The 20,239-nt window shown below is 38.2% G+C and overlaps 1 protein-coding gene across 3 annotated transcripts in view; it reads left to right on the top strand.

Annotated features, from left to right (window-relative positions):
- Positions 1–20,239, top strand: part of ABCB7 (ATP binding cassette subfamily B member 7) — a 65,132-nt gene that overhangs the window by 30,542 nt on the left and 14,351 nt on the right. For all 3 annotated transcript variants that reach the window (XM_073361125.1, XM_073361124.1, XM_073361126.2), the window contains 10 exons: positions 1,604–1,723; positions 11,941–12,073; positions 12,533–12,801; positions 13,898–13,986; positions 14,078–14,165; positions 16,027–16,201; positions 18,009–18,166; positions 18,722–18,885; positions 19,069–19,198; positions 19,676–19,847. In XM_073361125.1, coding sequence (XP_073217226.1) covers positions 1,604–1,723; positions 11,941–12,073; positions 12,533–12,801; positions 13,898–13,986; positions 14,078–14,165; positions 16,027–16,201; positions 18,009–18,166; positions 18,722–18,885; positions 19,069–19,198; positions 19,676–19,847 — 1,498 coding nt within the window. The remainder of the gene's footprint in view (positions 1–1,603; positions 1,724–11,940; positions 12,074–12,532; positions 12,802–13,897; positions 13,987–14,077; positions 14,166–16,026; positions 16,202–18,008; positions 18,167–18,721; positions 18,886–19,068; positions 19,199–19,675; positions 19,848–20,239) is intronic.

The raw sequence follows: 20,239 nt of genomic DNA, 5'->3' as shown, positions 1-20,239 counted from the left end.
TCTTTCATGCTGTTCCTGGGTACTGGGAACCGTCTCCCAGGAAATATGTGCCAAGCCCCACACTGCATTCAAAAGTCTTGAAAAAGCCACTTGTTCCATGAAGCATTAGAGCAATGATTAACCATCACTCTTCTCTGTATTGTACCTGTTCGTGTAGTTACGCTTTAAGCTCTTTGGAGCATGTGCGAATTCAGCACAGTTCACTTATTGTACCAGTCCCTTATAAGTTTCTGGTGCTATATAAATTAGCCCCTAGACTATGGGAAATACTTAATACTTCACGTGCTGTCACACCCTCGGACGCTTTATGTTAAAACGTTTGTAGTTTTTTTCCATTATCAAATAAAAGTAAAACCATTCATACAAATAAAATGATAGGGAATATACAGTTACACACTGGACATTTCTGTCACTAAGTGCAAGTATTGCATTCACTTACATTTATCAGAATTTTTATATAACAATTACATAAGACAATATTCACAAAAATAGGAACATATGAATTGCCATATTCTGTCAGAAACATTGTTTGCCTAACCCATTATCCTCTGACAGTGACCAGTACCGATACTTCAGAGGCAGTTAAAATACCTTCCCCTTCTCCCCAGTAAACATGTGGTATAGTCTACCCCTCATGTAGGTTTTATCCTAAACCGTAATAGATTGTTTTAAACCCTAAAATGAGAGTTTAGATCCCTTCCAAAGCTTTAACTTTAGCATTAACTGAACTCTGATTATTCTTATCTGTATATGAGTCCAGTCCCTCTTTGAATCTTGCAAAAGTCTTGCCCTCAACAACAAATGTGTCACTGAGTTCCATGGTCTGTTCAGACATTGAGTGAAAAAGGGTTTCCTTTTGTCAGTTTTGAATTTGCCACCTTTCAGTTTCATTGACTAGCCCCTTATGTTGTTATAGTACAGAAGCTTCTGACAAGGAGAGCTACAAAAACAATGGCAAACCAATAAGATGCATTTTAACTCCAGTGACATACTTCTGCCCCATCATTTGCTGAGGCAACAACTCTTGTTTCCTATGAAAAAGTCTAAATGTTTTCCTAAATGGCATTACATTTTTATGTCATTCTACAGTTTCTAACTCTCATATATTTGAGTATAGAAATCATTTTCCTCCTGTATCATATGGACAATATTTTTAGGTTAAAACACAATTCTGTCATGCCTTTAATAATGCTGTTTTTTAGCACTGGTATTTAAATGCATACTCTACAAGTGGAGGATTCATGACTGGAAGAGAATACTTTTTGGGGTTAAAATTGGGGTGTTTTAGGTGAAATAACTGGTTTGTGAACCTATAGATTGTACTTCTTTTTCTCAGTACTGTGTCTGCCATCTTGTTTTTATAGTTTTTGTAGATTTTATTACCTTCAGGACAACTTTTAAAAGAAAAATACTTGATTTCCTAATGTCTTGAAACTCCTGAATAGTTTTTTCAGGTAATTTTGAATAAAACTCACCTTGGTTAGTGAATGTAACTTTTATTCTGGGTTTATATTTTGCTTCTTTCATTCTGTTTATTAAATAGTGTATTTTGAAACGTATTTCTGTATCTCTTCTATTATGATGTATGTGTTTTTCTCAATAGTTGAAAGAAATAGATGCTGGGAAGATTATCAGGGCAATGATATCTTATGTATGGCCCAAAGACAGACCAGACCTACGAGCCAGAGTTGCCATCTCTCTAGGATTTTTGGCAGGTGCAAAGGTAAGAAATGTTACTTCTCTGAATTGTGATGGCTGTTGCTGTAGCTCACTGCAGTCAGGAAGCATTAATGTTGCTGTTACTTTTGCGAGTAGACCTGCAATTTAGTATTAGTCATACAACACATAGGTGTACATCGCATACAGCACAGGTATACTGTTTCTGTTTGTTGAGGTGCTTATAATATACAGATAAAAAAACTCTGCGCACAAGGGCTGGCCTGGGTGTGAGGTTGGGAGGAACTAGTTGAGATCAAACACGTGATTTGGATTGATCAGGTTAGTTGATTCCACAATTTTCTCACCGCTTAATCTGTTAAATTATAATAGAATGTTTGTAAGTGCGGGAAGGGGTGATGAGAAAAGAATCACACATAGTGAAAGGGGTGAAGGAGTGTGGGGAGACAGAGGATGAAGAGAAAGGCAGGGAAGTTGAGGCAGCAAGGAAGAGAACCAAGGTGTGATACGTGATTGGTGGGTTGAAACAGATTGGTGGCGTTGGGAGAATACAAGCCTTTGAGGGGCAGGGAGCTGGCATAGCACTTGATGGTCACAAAATGTAGGATTGAATATGGCAATTGAGTAATTTTGAACTGGCTTCATAAAGAACATGGAATTTTCCCTTAATCCTTGCAAGTTTGGCCCTGGGCTAATGACATGGAAATGCAGATAGTAGGAGGATTGCAATTCTTCAGCCATATGGCTGAAAGCTACAAAGAAAAGCTTTTGGGCAATGATTGCATGGTGCAGTATCTGGCAGGTGGGACTTTTTATTCACCGCCACTAGAAAGTTGTTGGCTTAGCTCAGCCATGCAGTAGAAAGAAGTGGTGGCATCCTAGTGTCCTGAGGCAGCTCCTCCTAAACTGGTAGGAAGGACACTTGCAGACCCAGTTCTTCCCTGTTGTCTTGCTGTGGGGTTCGGTGGGGCATAAGACTTTGCTGTAGCCCCCAGAAGGTTGATACTGTTGATTTTGCTTCACTTTGTATTAGACTATGTGTATTGCCATATTCTTGCTGATCATAGTATTGTCCCTCATAAAAATTAGTTTAAAAGTAAAAGAAAAAACATTTAGGCCTATTACAAGGCAAAGGTAGTGATTTCACCTTTATTTTACTTCTGTTTTTGAGAGAATCATTTGAGTGCTAGACCATAGTAAATTTGTGTTTACCCACTTCTAGGCTTTTTGAGACTTTGAAGTATCCTCACAATAAATATCCACCAGATTGGTGGAGGGTACAGTCCTAAATTGGCAGTAGTTTTGTAGGAATAAGGCAGAGGAACACATGCTAATTCTCTCCATATATAGATTCTCTTGCCATAGAAAAAGATAAACCTCCTGTGACTGCTAAGTGTTGGGAAGCAAATTCTAATCTTTTCAGTGAAACTAGTGGCTCTAACTAGCTACCTACTGTCTGTGGACAATTATTTACCATACATAAGGCTAAAATTAGGCTGCAGCTGGGATAAGCTAAATTCTAGCAAATGGAAATAAATAAAGAAAAGGTTTTGCTGTGCAGAAAGTCTCTGTTTCAGGGCTAGTCTACAAGGAAAATTGACCGGAATAATCTATTCTGCAACAGCTGTTCTAGAATAAGAGTATCCATGCGGGGAGTTATTCCAATCAATTTCCCCATCAAGACAAGCTCTTACTAAGAAATTGAGCTTCAGTACTAAAACTGGCTAAATTAAGTATTGTCTTATCAGCATTCAGCAACATGAAAGAAGGGTGGAAGAAACAAACTTGAGGCATAGAGGTGCTAAAAGGAGAGTACTTGGAAGAGAAATCTGTTTGTTTATTTGAGCTGGAGTGAAGAGGCAATATCTTGGCCTGCAGCTCTTTGTCTTACCAGTGATCTCGATTACTTTTTCTCTCAAATGGCAGCATGATGTTTTCTACAATAGATGTTCTGTTTTCCAGTTGTTGTGCAGGAAGTTACTGATAACACAGCTGACTGTGCGCAGAGTATGGCATACATGTATAGCTGAGACACCTCCACCCCTTTTTTGGATGCCAGTGCATAACATGCAACAGTATTGAAACTGTGCTTTGAACTTTGGTAAACTGTGTTCACAATCCGCTCAAAATACAGATCCTCGTAGCAGATGGCATGATATGCTGCAGGTGGAACAAGAGAGTAGGCCACATAGTGGTACTTACCTGGCATACATGTTCTCTGTTTTTGTTTAGGGAGTTATTCTGAATCCCCCTCCCCATCCCTTACATATCTGGCGTGACGGCTCTCCCTATGTCTGAGGAATGCTGGCTGTGACTCCTTTTACAACCTGTTAATAATAGTGCTTCAAGTGCAAGCTGGAGGTGGGCTGCTTGAAGGTAATCTGAAGTATTTCCAGCTCCAAGGGCAGTACATCTCATAGACTTTAAGCTTAGAAGGGATCATCTAGTCTGACCTCCTGCACATAGTACAGTGTGACACTCCTAAGGGCTTGTCTGCACTGCAACGTTGTCGACAAAACTTTTGTCTTTCATGGGTACTTAAAAAAGCCCCACCCCCATGAAAGACAAAAGTTTTGTTGATACAAGTGGCAGTGTGAACGCGGCTTTGTCGGCAGGAGCGCTCTCCTACCACCTAACATCACTCACGGGGCTGGAAGTATTTTGTCAGCAAAAGTGCCAACAAAATAACGGGAGAGAGAGTTCACACACGGTAAAAGCTGCATAGTGTAGACAAGCCCTAAGTCTGATCCCCTATATGGCAGCGTGGTATACCGCTTCTAGAAGGGGCTTTTCAGCTTGAGGTGTTCCAGATAGTTTCTTATATGCAATGAGATGAATTGATGCCCAGGATGCCCTGCCATCAGTAGTTGAGTATTATGCACCCTTCTTGTTAAGTTCATGCATGCATCTATTTATGCCCGTATTGCATAAACAGCAATATGCACAGTTTACAAAAGTGCCCAGTATTTACCTCAGCTCAACTAAGAGATCCTAATAAGTTGGGATTCTTTTTCCTTAATCATTCCATAAATATTGTCTTACTCGCAATCTGAGATCAAATAAAACAGCAAGTGGCAATGACAAGCAACTACCTTCTCCCAGAATGAGTGGCTTCTGAGTAGAAAGAAAAATCTCAAATTAACAAATGCTTCCAAGGCTATTCTTTCATTGTGGTACCAACGGGTCAAAATACTATCCTGTTCTCATTCTCAGTCACAGAAGTCTCATAGCAGGTTTTTTTAGTATGGAGTCACCAGTTGAGATTTGTTTTTTTTTTTCTTATTTCATGCAGACTCTTGCAATACTTTTTGGTCACCCGTGGAGCTAGTTATCTAGTTTCACTGGTTCCCAGTGCAGGTTGTCTTATGAGAACAGAATATTTATTGTGGGTGGACCATCTTAAGACTCCATGGACAATTTCTCTCTTTCTTAGTACTCATCCTAGTTGCCATATTCTGTCTCTACCAAAACTAGCTCCTGCATAGACTCTCACTGTGATGTCTCAGGTAGTACTGGCTTTCTTAGCTTCTGCCTTTCCCCCCAGCACTGTTAAATCCCTCCACCTTTTCCTCCAAAAAAAATAAATCAATTTGTATTAATCTGTAACCTCCCTGAACCTTATATAGGGGGGAAAAAAAACATTTGTGCAACCTCTGCATTAGACTGTCTTGGAGCCCTTTGTCCTGTTTGTTCATGTGATCGCTTACTTGTACTTTATAATCTATTTGATCAGAGATTAACGTGCATATTGTTACAAAACTCTATTAGCGTAAGAACTCTGATGTATCTGATTCCCATTATGTTAAGTGCAGACCTGGTTCACTTTGTCCACTATAAACTTGTTTGCTTCCAGAGAACGTGTATCTTTAGAATGGGTATTTTGTAAAGGCCAGTTGTTTGAAGTGGGAAGGCAGGGAGAGTTGTGGGTTTTCCCAATTTTGTTCCTTTTGAAATGTTCAAGTTCAGTGCAACTCAGCCACAAAACTAAGTAGACAAGGTTGCATTGTGGCTACTGAAGAGCCTACAGTTATAGCCTATCTCTGTCCCTATTTCAGGACTGGATTGCTTGTCACTGGAAAAATGATCTTGTTTTTGGTTCTTTTCTCTCTTCACATTTCTTGATTTTAAAGGCTTATATTATATGCTACTATAAAAATAATTATTTGTTCAGTTCTTCATGATTGGAGGACTAAAAGGGGCTGACAGGCAAAGATCTGCTCTGAAGCTAATAAGGCCTTTTTTCAGAAGTGTTGTTATGTAGTCCTTTGATATGTTTTAAATTCTGAATCTTTAAAACATTTAAACTCAGAGTGTCAGGTGCAACAGGGAGTGGGGAGAGTTTCCCTAATAAATAAATTTTAGATACACTGGATAACTTGTGCAAGGTTTTATGTGGTCCGGCATTAATTCCTACACATTCCATCTCCCAGTTCTGTCTTCTGTTGCTTTGTGTGTTTATTTTGGCTCCTTCACTTTCCCTTTCCTCCTCCTCCTTCCCTCTCCATCTCAGATGCATTAAGTATCCTTAGGAGCCGGATTAAACTCATGGATTTCACAAGAATCCTGTCACCTCTGTCAAATCTGCAATTTTTTGGCCTCTTGCTCATGGACTCAATATGCATTATTCATGAGCTGGAGAAATCTTTCATACTATCTGTATTTCTACTGACTGTTAATTTTCTATGTTTGGGGGAAAATGGTTTGGCTAAAAGGGCAAGGAACAGGTGTTGCATGCTGATGGAACTTACAATGCATGTTACTTATATCTACCTCATAAATCAGGTTTGTATATGGTCCCCATTATGGTAGTATCTGAGCACCTGCTTTTGTTACCTGGAGTCAGATGGTCTCATTAATCTCTTTCTTCAGAGAGCGTTTGTTTTTTGAGAAGTCTGAAGTGAGATATATTTCAACATTAATTCCCTGTCCCCTGCTGTGGAAAGGGGAAGTTTCAAAGCCCTCAGCTTCAAGTAGCCCATAATTTCTCCTCCTCCTCCCCTGTTTCTAAATCTATCTTGCAGCACTGTATAACAGCAACCGTTCCTCTACAAGGGTTGGTGCTGTTTCTGCTCCTTGTGACCACCAGCGGAGTTGTCACTGAAGTGGAGAAGTGGGGGAAAGGAGGGTCTTCAAGCTGGTCGAGAGATAGGGGATCAAAGCTCACTCATCTGCACATAGCGCTTTGTGCTGCCACTTGACCACTACACTGACTGTGTTTTAAATTTCCTGGGTACCAGACTTGACTGGTCCCTATCTGGCGTGGTGTATCCTATGCTCTGCTTTTTATATACAAATAGTACAGACCCCTTTGGTATTGCAGACAACTCTAAAGCTAATTTATAACTAGATCGAAGTTTCAAGTTAGACACAATGTTCAAACAGTTATTTAGGTTACATAGACTTATATGTGAAAGAAGAGTTAACCTTGGACCGTTTTTATCACGTTACTTGATCTCAGTTGTTCTCCCATCATCATCATCTATTAAGAAAAGAACAATGGAATGCACAAGACACAAATGTGACTGTTTCTGCCCTAAAGAGCTTACAATCTAAGATCAAAAGAGAAGACAGGATGCACTGGGGACTGGATAGGAGGAAGTAATTTGGATTTGTTTATGTTAGTGCTGCAAAACCTCAAACTTCTGTTTTGTATGCTTTTCTGTTCTGTAGATGGTGCTGTGTTGCCTTTAAAGTAATACAATCTTATTTTAAAAACATTTAAACCTTATTTATAATTTTGTAGTTGAGTATTAACTGCTACCCTGAAACTTGTGCTTAATTGTACAATTCTTACAGGCTCAATTAAGCAGCAGTATAAAAAGGGGTGACTTTATTGAAGCCATACCTGCTTACATCATCAGTGAATTTGGACCACAACTTTTATTTCAAAATTTGTGTGGTAAAAATATACAGATTTCTATGACTGCTTGGGTTGAATCCTTTAATAAGAATTATTCTCACTAGTTTTACCATTGTGTGAAAGCTTGAAGTGTGTACATTTTGCATTATAAAAATAAAATTAACAACCAATCTCTTTAAAAAGAGATGTTTCTAAAGGGTATACTATTTGAAAGTTATTCAAGAAAAGAATTCTGTAGGAAGACTCTTCAGTTTTTTTCCTGAGGGATTGATCCCATAGGGGGCATTGGCACTTGTAGCAATGCAAAAGTTCAGAGAACATATAAAGATTAACTCATCTGTTTATCTGGTATAGATGGCTTCTTTGGTACAGAATATCCAGATTCACTTAGAGCTTTTGAATTCTGTGCCAGCAAATCTAGGCTACTAAAGAAGTAGATAAGTTTGTCTAGAATGTTAGAGATGGAAATTTAGTTCCCGCTATGTGAACATGATCTCATGTTGGCTTACCACACTGAGAAAAGACCTGTTTTAATGACCAACACTCTTTTCTTTCTCTCTCTCTCTCTCTCTCCCCAGTGAGATTAACAAATGTCTTGATCTAAAACAAAACAAAAAAACCCAAATAAGGTGATGTGAATATAGACTAAGTTGATTATGAATGAGATGCAATACCATGCTGCCTTATTCTTCAAGTTTCACCCTCAGGGAGTCAGAACAATGGTAACCTGAGGCACACCTTTACATTTTATTAAAACAATCTTTTGGGTTGAATCACTGTACATTAGTGTGAAAGAATGCAAAATTGTATACTAATCTGTTGACAGGTGCAAGTTGAGAACTGCAGTATAAGGAATAAACTGTTTTAGTTAGAAATAGAACTGCAGAGATTGTTTTAAGTGTACTTTAAAACATCGTACAGTGTAGCCCATGGAAAAGTAAAATCCTTGCAGAGGGATTTGTAAGAATCTGCAGCAAATCAGGGCAATCTACATTACAATTTTTTTTCATTTTTACTGAATAGGGTCTCCCAGGAAAACCTGCATTTTACAGTGGTGGTCATCACTGTTACACAGATGGTATAATAATGTGCCTTATTAAAAACTAAATACTACAGAAAATTGCGTTTCAAGACAAGTAACTCCAAAGGGAGTGACAATATTTTTCTGTTTGTCTGAAGGGTATGTGTGGAAATCTGGATTCCAAAACTATATTTCTACTTTAAAGCTTCAAAAATCTTTAACACATCCCCAGTTCTTCAGGGTTGTTGGTTTTTTGTTTGTTTTTTAGTGCCTCTGAAGTTTATCTTAACTACAATGATCTGTTTATTCTTTCTCTGCCAGCTACTGGAGAGGTCAGTCACTATAGCCATTTAAGAGATATTATTGGCTTTTTGCATACAAGTTGAGGTTTGCATCTTTATTATTATGAAAAATTCCACAGTTGCAAACTATTGGAAAGGGAGAGGTTTCAGAGTAGCAGCTGTGTTATTCTGTATTCGGAAAAAGAAAAGGAGTACTTGTGGCACTTTAGAGACTAACAATTTATTTGAGCATAAGCTTTCGTGAGCTACAGCTCACTTGATCGGATGCATTCAGTGGAAAATACATTGGGGAGATTTATATACATAGAGAACATGAAATAATAGGTGTTACCACACACACTGTAACCAGAGTGATCACTTCAGGTGAGCTGTTACCGGTGGGGGGGGGGATGGGGGTGGGAACGGACCTTTTGTAGTGATAATCAAGTTGGGCCATTTCCAGCAGTTGACAAGAACGTCTGAGGAATGTTGGAGGGTGGGGAATAAATATGGGGAAATAGTTTTACTTTGTGTAATGACCCATTCGCTCCCAGTCTCTATTCAAGCCTAAGTTAATTGTATCCAGTTTGCAAACTAATTCCAATTCAGCAGTCTCTCATTGGAATCTGTTTTTGAAGTTTGTTTGTTGAAAAATTGCAACTTTTAGGTCTTTAGTCGAGTGACCAGAGAGATTGAAGTGTTCTCCAACCGGTTTTTGAATGTTATAATTCTTAATGTCTGATTTGTGTCCATTTATTCTTTTACGTAGAGACTGTCTAGTTTGACTAATGCACATGGCAGAGGGGCATTGCTTGCACATGATGGCATATATCACATTGGTAGATGTGCCGGTGAACGAGCCTCTGATAGTGTCCCCTGAATAGATATGTGGACACAGTTGGCAATGGGCTTTGTTGCAAGGATAGGTTCCTGGGTTAGTGGTTCTGTTGTGTGGTGTGTGGTTCAGGTTGGGGGGGCTGTCTGTAAGCAAGGACTGGCCTGTCTTCCAAGATCTGTGAGAGAGATGGGTCGTCCTTCAGGATAGGTTGTAGATTCTTGATGATGCATTGGAAAGGGAGTGAGAGTTGCGGATTTGGTGCCCAGTCCTGCACTCCTCACTAGGAGTAAGAAGCTTATCATGAGCAAGGAATTAAGGATTGGGCCTTCTGTCAGAATTTGCTATGAGCTAACCAATAAAAAGCATCTAGATATTCTCTTTCCTGGGTTATCTATATCATGATGTATTTTGGGTTTTTTTTAACAGTTAAGATTTAAGCAAATTATGGTTCCTTTTTTAGAAGTAAAAATAATAACCCATACGAAATCCCTTGAAATAATTTTCCTTGAATCCTATCAAAAACTGGCACCTTCAAAACTCCGTTTTTCTTCCAGTGGACAGACTTCTATCGTCCCCTTTGCTAACAATTCTTATCATTGTAAACTTTTCCAACGTCAGATGTTTTTAGTGTGTGTTGTAAAAACCTATTCTTAAACTTGTGCTGCAGTGCGAATTTATCCCTTTTTACTGAAAACTTTAGTGTTCATTGCTTGGATGTCTGGTTAGTCTGTACAGTCCCTAACACAATGGAGCCCAATCAGGATTAAGGCCTCCAGATGCTGTTACAGTACTATGGATTTGGAGTGGAGAGCTGGAGTTTTTGTAACTGAAGAGGGGCTGGTCTGCTTTATTTACCTATCACCTCTCCTGATACAAACTATATAACATACACTGAAAGTTGATAGGTGATCTACCTGTAAGATTAATTTGTTTTTCATTGCCTTTTTTTTCTAGTTGCAAAGCATCTATGCAAAGTCAGTTCATTGTAAAGGTATTTTAACATCTGGCGTGTGTTAAAGATATTGAGTCGTAAGACATCTGTTCAGTTGCTAAGAAACTCATATATCTCAGTTTGAAACCTTCATTGTTAAAAGCAGTTTAAATCCCTGAATAATTTTATCAGTCGGAGATAAAATTAAGGCTGTTGACAGTAATGTCTTTATCGTTGGTATAAATGAATGGTATAATAATGGAACATTAACAAGATTTGGGATATTTGTTTTCTTAAGCCTTACAGAATCTTCGCATGTTTTAGCTCTTAATGTATGCAAGTGAAAATTCTGAAGATAAATCCTTTATCAACTTAATCAGCCTTTTTCTTTCTTATATGTACAGGAAATTCCATTGTTTTCCCCCTCTTACAGAATATTCAGTAGCATACCATATATGCTATGATTTGAATATTTCACGACAGTGACATGTTACATAATGCATTTGTAGATTGTAAGGGAACTATGTTGCATTACTGTGGAGAATCATTAGATTAACCTCAGTAAAATGATTAAACTTTGAAATCACCTTGAAAATTGAGAGCACCGTATAAACAAGAAGTAATATTACTGTTGGACAAAACAAAGGGCCGACCTCTCAACTTTGTTTGAAGTCAGTGGGAATTTCAGGTGTTTAACATCTCTCAGAAACTGGTCCAGAGTTAACTATTTTTTTTATCAGTAGCTCTTTCCACTGACCATTTCCACTGTGTTATCTTGCAGTATTTGTAGCAAAAATTCTTTAATAATAGAATATCAGGCTTGGAAGTGACCTCATGAGGTCATCTAGTCCAACCCCCTGCTCAAAGCAGGACCAGACCAAGTACCATCCTTTATTTTATTTTATTTTTGCCCCAGATCCATAAATGGCCCCCTCAAGGATTGAACTCACAACCCTGGGTTTAGCAGGCTAATGCTCAAACCACTGAGCTATCCCTCCACTGTGCAGTCTTGGTACTTTATAGTCTCTGTTTTGCCATTGTTTGAATGAGTCTTCATAATGAATTCAAGTGTTTTTACAGTAAACCATTTAGTTAGGATGAAAGCTGATATTTAAAAGGAGCCAGTGGGATGCATAAAGTAATCCTTCTGTCTTGGAAGGTCAAACTTCCTAATGCGGAGAATATTATTTTTGAAACCAGGAGAGCCATCCTACTGGCACTAAGTGGTTAATAATGAAATGCAATAGTTGTAGTTAATTCAAGGGAAATATGTATACTTTATAAATAAACATTTTAGCACATCCTAGGTAATTGCTGTTTTTATGCTTTTAGGGCATGAATATAGTGGTTCCCTTCATGTTTAAATATGCAGTAGACAACCTCAACCAGATGTCTGGAAACATGCTGAACCTGAGTGATGCACCACATACAGTTGCAACCATGGCAACAGCTGTTCTGATTGGCTGTAAGTGTGATTCCTTAATCTGTCGACAGGTGTTGACTTTCCTCAGTAAGGTTTTGGAATATTAGAGCTCATGACCTTTTTAGCTGCGAAGCATTGGAGATGGTTATTCTAATATTATATTCTCCTACTTTTGTTGATATCCAGCCTTCTGTGGCCTTAGTTCTGTTACCCCAGTTCTGAAAAAAAATGGTGCTTATAGAAATTATTTCCAATAATGAATCCTCCTTTAACAAGTTGACCCACCCCAGTACATTTATACAAACAGCCACATTAAAAATGAATAAACCCCAAAAGTACATGAAATCTTGGAGCAATAAATGCTATGATTTACCCTTAGCATGAAAGCTGTCGTATATAGGGGAGGAACAACATCTTCTGTCATATTTCTTTATCAAGGCAGTTTTGGAGTTGAGTAAAATAAGTGACTTTAAAAAATGTTCTTTTATTATCCTTCTTCAGATGGTGTGTCAAGAGCTGCGGCTGCCTTATTTAATGAAGCTAGAAATGCAGTATTTGGGAAAGTGGCCCAAAATTCTATCAGAAGGATAGCAAAGAATGTCTTTCTCCATCTGCATAACTTGGATTTGGGTTTCCACCTGGACAGGCAAACAGGAGCTCTGTCAAAAGCTATTGACAGGGGAACAAGGGGCATCAGCTTTGTGCTGAGTGCTTTAGTATTTAATCTGGGACCCACGGTGTTTGAAATGGCACTCGTGAGTGGAATTCTGGTAAGTGTTACTTTTTCATGAGGCATCCTGTAAATTGGAAGGATCAAGTCTCACTTTTTGGAAATAATATCAAACGTTTAAGTGTTTTTGCAACAAAACTTACTAAATAAACACAGCATTTGCAAGGTAGCTGTACTGAAAACTTAAAGGAGAGCACACTATCAGTTTGAAGTTTAGTCATTTTAAACTTGTTTGTTTTAAGCTAACTTTAGGAACAATACATGCCTCTGAATACCCTTCTAATTTGTAGTTTTTAGTCACATTTATATGGTTTTTTAAAAAATGTTTTTTGTCTCTCCTGTTGTATGGAAAAACCCATGAAGTCAAAAGGGCAAAATGACTATACATAAATTTGTGTCACATGCGTAAAGTAAACAAACTGGATGAATATAGGAAAAAAGCTATGAGTTTTCAATTTAATTTTTAGCCCTTTGTCTTCAGTAGTATTTTTTTTTGTTTGTGTTGTCCCTTATCTTGGATTATTACATGAATATTTGATTCTACACCTTACAAACATTTTTGTTTAAATAATTTGATCAAATGTTTCAGCCTAGAAAGTTGTGAATTTTTGTCTTGCTATCATTTGATTATATCCACCCTGCCAGAGACACCAGGCTTGATACCCCATTCATCTGCATCTCTCGCAGCCTTCTATAGCCTTTCTCTCACACTGTCTCCAAAAGCTATGCATACTAAGAGTGGGTCATAGTGGGAACATCCTTCCAAGGCCACTACTCTGTCAGTCAAGACCCACCTTTTTTGCAAAGCCTTCAAGAAATTTGCAAACTAAGACACTTACTTTATTCTATTAATACAAAAAGTTTTTAAAACGCTTCCTTACCATTTTGTGCACTAGCCCTTGCTGAGTTGTTTCATTATCTTATTGATGTTACCGTTGTCCTTCCTTTGCCAACTCCCTTCCTGTTACCCTGGTTAGATCAAGCCTGATATTAATTTATAAGCTGTTCAGGGCAAGAGCTATGTCTTTTTTAATCTGCTTTGGGAGGGACCTACCCAACTTTTGGATGCTGTGATACTTTTGAAATAATATTGGTGTCCTAAATCATACTGATGATTAGCATTTTTTCCCCTCCAGTATTATAAATGCGGTGCACCATTCGCATTTGTAGCCCTGGGGACACTCGGTGCATATACAGCATTCACGATAGGAGTTACACAGTGGAGGTAAGGCATTCCTCAAAACAGGTCAGGATTTAAAGATTATTGTTCTCACTGCAACCAATACTCTTTGACTGTGAAAACCTTTATTTTACAGGACTAAATTTAGAATAGAAATGAACAAAGCAGATAATGATGCAGGTAATGCTGCAATTGACTCGCTGTTAAATTATGAAACTGTGAAGGTAAGACATTAAATCTCTTTTTACCATCTTTAACACTATGGTATACAATATAATTACCCACTAACATCTATATATTCAAAGTGAGTTTAGGCATGTTCAGTTTGAGAGAGCAACTTTTAGTATCAACCCCTGTTCCCTATTCTCCTTCATTTTTTGGTTTACAATATCCTCCACTTTTTGGAACGCCATCTCCATTTCCTGATAGAATCATAGAATATCAGGGTTGGAAGGGACCTCAGAAGGTCATCTAGTCCAACCCCCTGCTCAAAGCAGGACCAGTCCCCAACTAAATCATCCCAGCCAGGGCTTTGTCAAGCCTGACCTTAAAAACCTCAAAGAAAGGAGATTCCATCACTCCCTAGGTAACCCATTCCAGTGCTTCACCACCCTCCTAGTGAAAAAGCTTTTCCTAATATCCAACCTAAACCTCCCCCACTGCAACTTGAGACCATTACTCCTTGTTCTGTCATCTGCTACCACTGAGAACAGTCTAGATCCATCCTCTTTGAAACCCCCCTTCAGGTAGTTGAAAGCAGCTATCAAATCCCACCTCAGTCTTCTCTTCTGCAGACTAAATAATTCCAGTTTCCTCAGCTTCTCCTCATAAATCATGTGCCCCAGCCCCCTAATAATTTTTGTTGCCCTTTTGTTGCAGTTAAAACAGTATCTAAAGAATGATAAAGTCTGGTGAATAACTTATTCCAGCTGTTCTCCAATTTTTCCTGTCTGTGGGAGCACTTTTGTAAAAGAGAGTTCCTCACATGGATTATCTTCTGTCATAATCCCCCAATGCATGGACCTCAAATGTGTTATGCTGCAGGAAGACTACCATGAAGGGACATGAAAACCATTGGTAGTCCATGGACCAAAGTCTGAGAACTGGATGCCCAAGCTAATTTCTAAACTGATGTGCAAGAAATGCTTCTTTGGGCATTTGTAGAAGCAGAAAGCTGGCCTGGGGGAGGTGTGTTGTTTTTTGGTGTTCGCTTCCAGCCTAAGTGAAGTGAAGCCATATGGTCACACATTTAGACCAATAATATGTTGTAAAAACATAGTTCTCTTAAAATGGATAATGGTCTCAACTAGGTAGTGTGAAAACTGTGTGCAGGGATTGACAAATCCATTCCTCAGTGACAAGTGGGAAACTTTTCTGTAGTGAGTGCTTGAGCCAAAAATGACAATTTCTGCAAAATTTTAAACTTTCATTTAAAACAAAACAAAAATCCCCTATCCTTCATGGTTGCAAAAACCATCTTCTGAATGTAAACCATTTTGATGGTGTCTTTCTGAGCCAGTAGATGGACAATTCTAGTGCATGTGCACTGTTCCGAACACCGTACCTCAATCACAGTATCTGCATGAAGAAGAGTAAATAGCAGCAGTGAAAAGGGACCAGCACAGATTCCTGTGGGCAGCCCCGAAACTGCCCAGAGTCATATCAGTTTCATGCTTCTACTGCTGTGGAGAAGGACCCATAAATGGAGATTGGATGAGGAGTAAAATCATGAAGACCTTGCCATCCTCACAGTATTAGGGAAGTTCTGGCAGATAGAGAAGATGGTCAACCAACACAAAAGATGAAGCACCTGAGCTAGGTCCAGGAACAGCAATCTGGTGAAGATGCCAGGTGGGCTCTGGTCTTCTCACCAGGTCATGGCCTTGGCCCTTGCTGGTTGGGCTTCTGTATCCTCACCTTTTGGACCTGTCTCTGGGTATTAGAGTTAATGTCACACCGAGTAGATATCGAATAAATTTTTGACTGATGTAACATGTTACAATGAATCTTATGTTTAGCTAAAGTACACTGACTCTAGTACATTTTTAAGAATGTCACACCTTTCTATCTTTATCTATCTTGTAGTATTTCAATAATGAAAAATATGAAGCCCAGCGATATGATGGATTTTTGAAGACCTATGAAAATGCCTCACTGAAGACTACCTCTACCTTAGCTATGCTGAACTTTGGGCAAAGCGCTATATTCAGCGTTGGCTTAACAGCCATTATGGTGCTTGCTAGTCAGGGAATCATTGCAGGTAATTGACCTGACTCTAAGTAAAATGCAAGTTCCCTTTTGCATTAATAACTGAACTGGATTAAAGTATTTTAGAAAGACTGATACTACTGCTTCTGATACTGTAATTATGAATTCTTGTTGTTTTGGGGATGGATGTTTCATTCTATTTTTTGGTAAAATTTTCTTCTAGTTTTTCTCTTTTTCATGTAGCTAACACTCTAATTGAGCTATCCTTGCCAGTAGTAAAACAAAATTCTAGAACAACATAAACATGGCTGCAGGATAACGTAAGATAATTTATGCTTACCTGTATTACTGGACTGCAGGCATTTTGAACTACATGCAATTTTTTTATCACATTTTTGGTTTTGACTTCGTCACAATGACAGTGGTTTGTTTTTTTTTAATTCTTTTTATCCCACTTTGTTTAATTCTTTTTGTTGGACATGGACATATCTAGCGTTTGTTTTATTGCTGGAATAGTGGGTGAGCATTTGCCTTCTCATCTGATACCACTGTATCTTCATTCTGTCATGTATGTATGTGGTAGTGAGACCTGTGCTTTAGAAACTGGTTCTCCTCTTTAAAGGAGGAGACCATATTATACTCGCAAATTCACTGACTCTAGAAGGTGAATAATCACTTGCATCTGTGACATTCTTAAAGTTAAATACAAGTATTCAGCAATTTAAAAAAAAATCCCAATCTGGAGTACTAACTGTATGAAAACCCTGTTCTGTTATGTTGTTTACAGGGCAACAGAAGCTTTCCATCTAATTGTCAGAATATTGCTCCATTGAAAATTATGACCATGAATTTAAATGTTAATTCTTTGTTAATGCAGTTCACACTTAGGGGCGGAGGGAGAGATCTTTTCTTGGACCTCCAATTTGAGTTTACAGAAAAATCATAGAATCATAGGACTGGAAGGGACCTCGAGAGATCATCTAGTCCAGTCCCCTGCACTCATAGCAGGACTAAAAGTATCATCTAGGTCATTCCTGACAGGTGTTTATCTAACCTGCTCTTAATCTCCAATGATGACGATTCCACAACCTCCCTAGGCAAATTGATTGCAAATTGATTGCTTAATTATTTGTTCCATTATCTTTCCTGGTACAGAAGTTAAGATGACTGGTTTGTAATTCTGTAATAGTCCTTATTTCCCTTTTTATAGATTGGCACTATATTTGGCCTTTTCCAGTCTTCTGGAGTCTCTTCAGTCTTCCATGACTTTTCAAAGATAATTGTTAATGGCTCAGATATCTCCTCAGTCAGCTCCTTGAGTGTTCTAGGATGCATTTCAGCTGGACCTTTGAATATCTTCCTGTTCAAAGTATTTGGTACTGAGTTCCTCATAGTGTCACACAGTATCCTAGGTGTGGTCTCACAAGAGCCACATAGAAAATTTCTGTTCCCTCTCTGGTCCATGAAATGATGCCCCTATATCTAGGTTCCACTGGTTGTTTCTTATCTATATTTTTAAGGTCCTTAGAACTCATTGAAAAGAGAGAAACAGTGGCTTTTGCAACATCTCCCAGTCTAGAATTTTCTGTGATTTTATAACTATGCTATCAGCTTCTTTTTCCAAATAATTTAATATCTTAATGAAATCAGTATAAGTGACGACTGTGGCACTTCACTGGACAAAGTGTGCTCCTCCAAGAATGATTTTTCTTTTGTGTTGTTAAACACTTGTGTCCTGTTGTAAATGTGGTATAGCACAGACTATGCTGGATTTCACACTAACAGTCCTAAATTATTTATGTGCCATCCTGGTAAAATACTTAACATAAATGCTGTCTCTCCCCTATCTTTGTTTTAAGGGAACTTGACAGTTGGGGATCTGGTAATGGTGAATGGACTGCTATTCCAGCTTTCTCTACCGCTTAACTTTCTGGGAACAGTGTACAGAGAGACTAGGCAAGCTCTCATAGATATGAACACCTTGTTTACACTCCTCAGCGTAGACACAAGAATTAAAGTAAGTACTTTAAAAAAAAGTTACCAAGTACTTCAGCATTAATAGGGTTTTTTTTTTTCCTGGCAATGTTCTTGCTTCATCCTCTGTTACCTTTTAGAGCTAATTTCTGTTTTACAAGGAGATGCTGTGTAAGGAAGCTCTGTTCATTCTGTTTGTTAAGTGCAGTTAGTAGAACAGCTTTTGCTTTTAACTTGCAGAGCCTTTTGGTAAGAGAGAATGTTATTTCACAGAGAAGCTGTATTGGTGTTGAGGTTTTTTTATTTTAGTGTTTCCACCATGCTCTTAAGTCTTTTAGTTGTAATTAATGATGCAGAATTTATTATGCAAAAAAGCTGACTAGAAGCTGAATGATCAGAAGAGAAATTTTTGACCTTCAGGGGAGGAGAGGAATGAAACACAATCTTCACGTGTGTGGCTGAAATAAATAATTTTTAACTAGTTAAAGCTAAAGCATCCGCCTTTCACTTTTTGAATTAGGAAATTGACTGTTAAGCTTGTTGAGCTGTTTGAAATACGTTCTGGGCAGTGTGTAAAGTGGCACTCTTTTTTTAATAGGACAAAGAGCTGGCTCCACCGCTGCACATCACACCACAGACTGCTACCATCGCCTTTGATAACGTGTATTTTGAATACCTTGAGGGGCAGAAAGTCCTTAATGGAGTGTCTTTTGAAGTCCCTGCAGGAAAGAAAGTGGCCATTGTAGGAGGTAGTGGGTCAGGGTGGGTAAATGGACTGTGCCAAATTCTGCATCATTGATTGGAGTTTGAAAATATGATTTTATTCTGCTTTTATTTTAAAAAATAAAAAAAATCTTTTTTTTCTGTGACACTTTTATATTGATTGAGCTTTACAAATGCTAAACTAAAATTTAACCTTTATTTCAACCCTTCTCTCAATTTTAGAAAAAGCACAATAGTCAGATTACTATTCCGCTTCTTTGAACCCCAGAAAGGAAACATTTATGTTGCTGGTCAGAATATACAAGACATCAGCTTGGAAAGCCTGAGAAAGGCTATAGGAGTTGTACCTCAGGTATAGTGGTTTATAATATCCCAGATGTTGTCCTTGATAGTGTAACTTTTGATATTCAGAAGCTCTGGTTCAAATGAAAGACAAGGTTCGCACAGTTGTGTTGTCAGGCTTAATTTGAAAGTCTCTCTTGCTTCAGTATTTCAGGAACCCTGGTAACTTTAATATTTGAAACATCAAGGAGATATTACTACTGGAAATGAAGAGGTTTCTTGCACGATGTTTTACATAGTCATTAACACTTGTTGTGAGATGGTAAAACTAGAGCATGTATTATAAAGATCTTAATTATTTCACTCAAAATATATTTTAAATCTGTTCAAGATATTGAAACATCTAATTACATTTTCCCAGAAACATTTTTCCCTTAAGGGCACAGTGGAAGAGTATAAGCTAATCTGTACTGGGTTTTTTTTTCCAACTTGCACCCATGAAGTATCAATCATATTTTCATGTTTAAAATACGCTTTACAATTGTAGGATGCCGTTCTATTCCATAACACCATCTACTACAACCTCTTATATGGCAATATTGGTGCATCAGCAGAAGAGGTGTATGCAGTAGCAAAGTTGGCAGGAATCCATGATTCTATTGCCCGAATGCCCAATGGGTACAACACACAAGTTGGTGAACGAGGACTCAAGCTCTCAGGTAAATCCATAAAGATGTACATTCTTTGCACCCTTTTCACTAGCTCCAAACTATGTACACAGTTCACACATCACCTCGAGATGTCATTAATTTGAAGTTCTTAGCTGGCATGTAATAAGTGTAGAGTTAAATATTAAAACCAGTGGCTCAAGATCTCTGTATTCTCGAAGGTATTTAAAGGAATATATTTTTAGGAGACATTAAGTAATGTTAGAATTACATAGACTTTTTTCCTTCTAGTATGGTGTGTGGGGGTCGTAGAAGAACATGTATGAATAGATTTGGAATGTCGGATGTGTTTGGTTTGATGGTGTGTGTTGCTGCTTATGTTGTGTTGTAGGTTTACACAAGTGTTGTAGACCTTCCAAGTTTGGATTTTTAAATATAAATGT

Source organism: Lepidochelys kempii, chromosome 9 (genome assembly GCF_965140285.1).
Source record: "Lepidochelys kempii isolate rLepKem1 chromosome 9, rLepKem1.hap1, whole genome shotgun sequence".
Taxonomy (NCBI): domain Eukaryota; kingdom Metazoa; phylum Chordata; order Testudines; family Cheloniidae; genus Lepidochelys; species Lepidochelys kempii.
The sequence above is the reverse complement of the archived record's forward strand: the minus strand, read 5'-3'. Positions and strand labels throughout refer to the sequence as shown.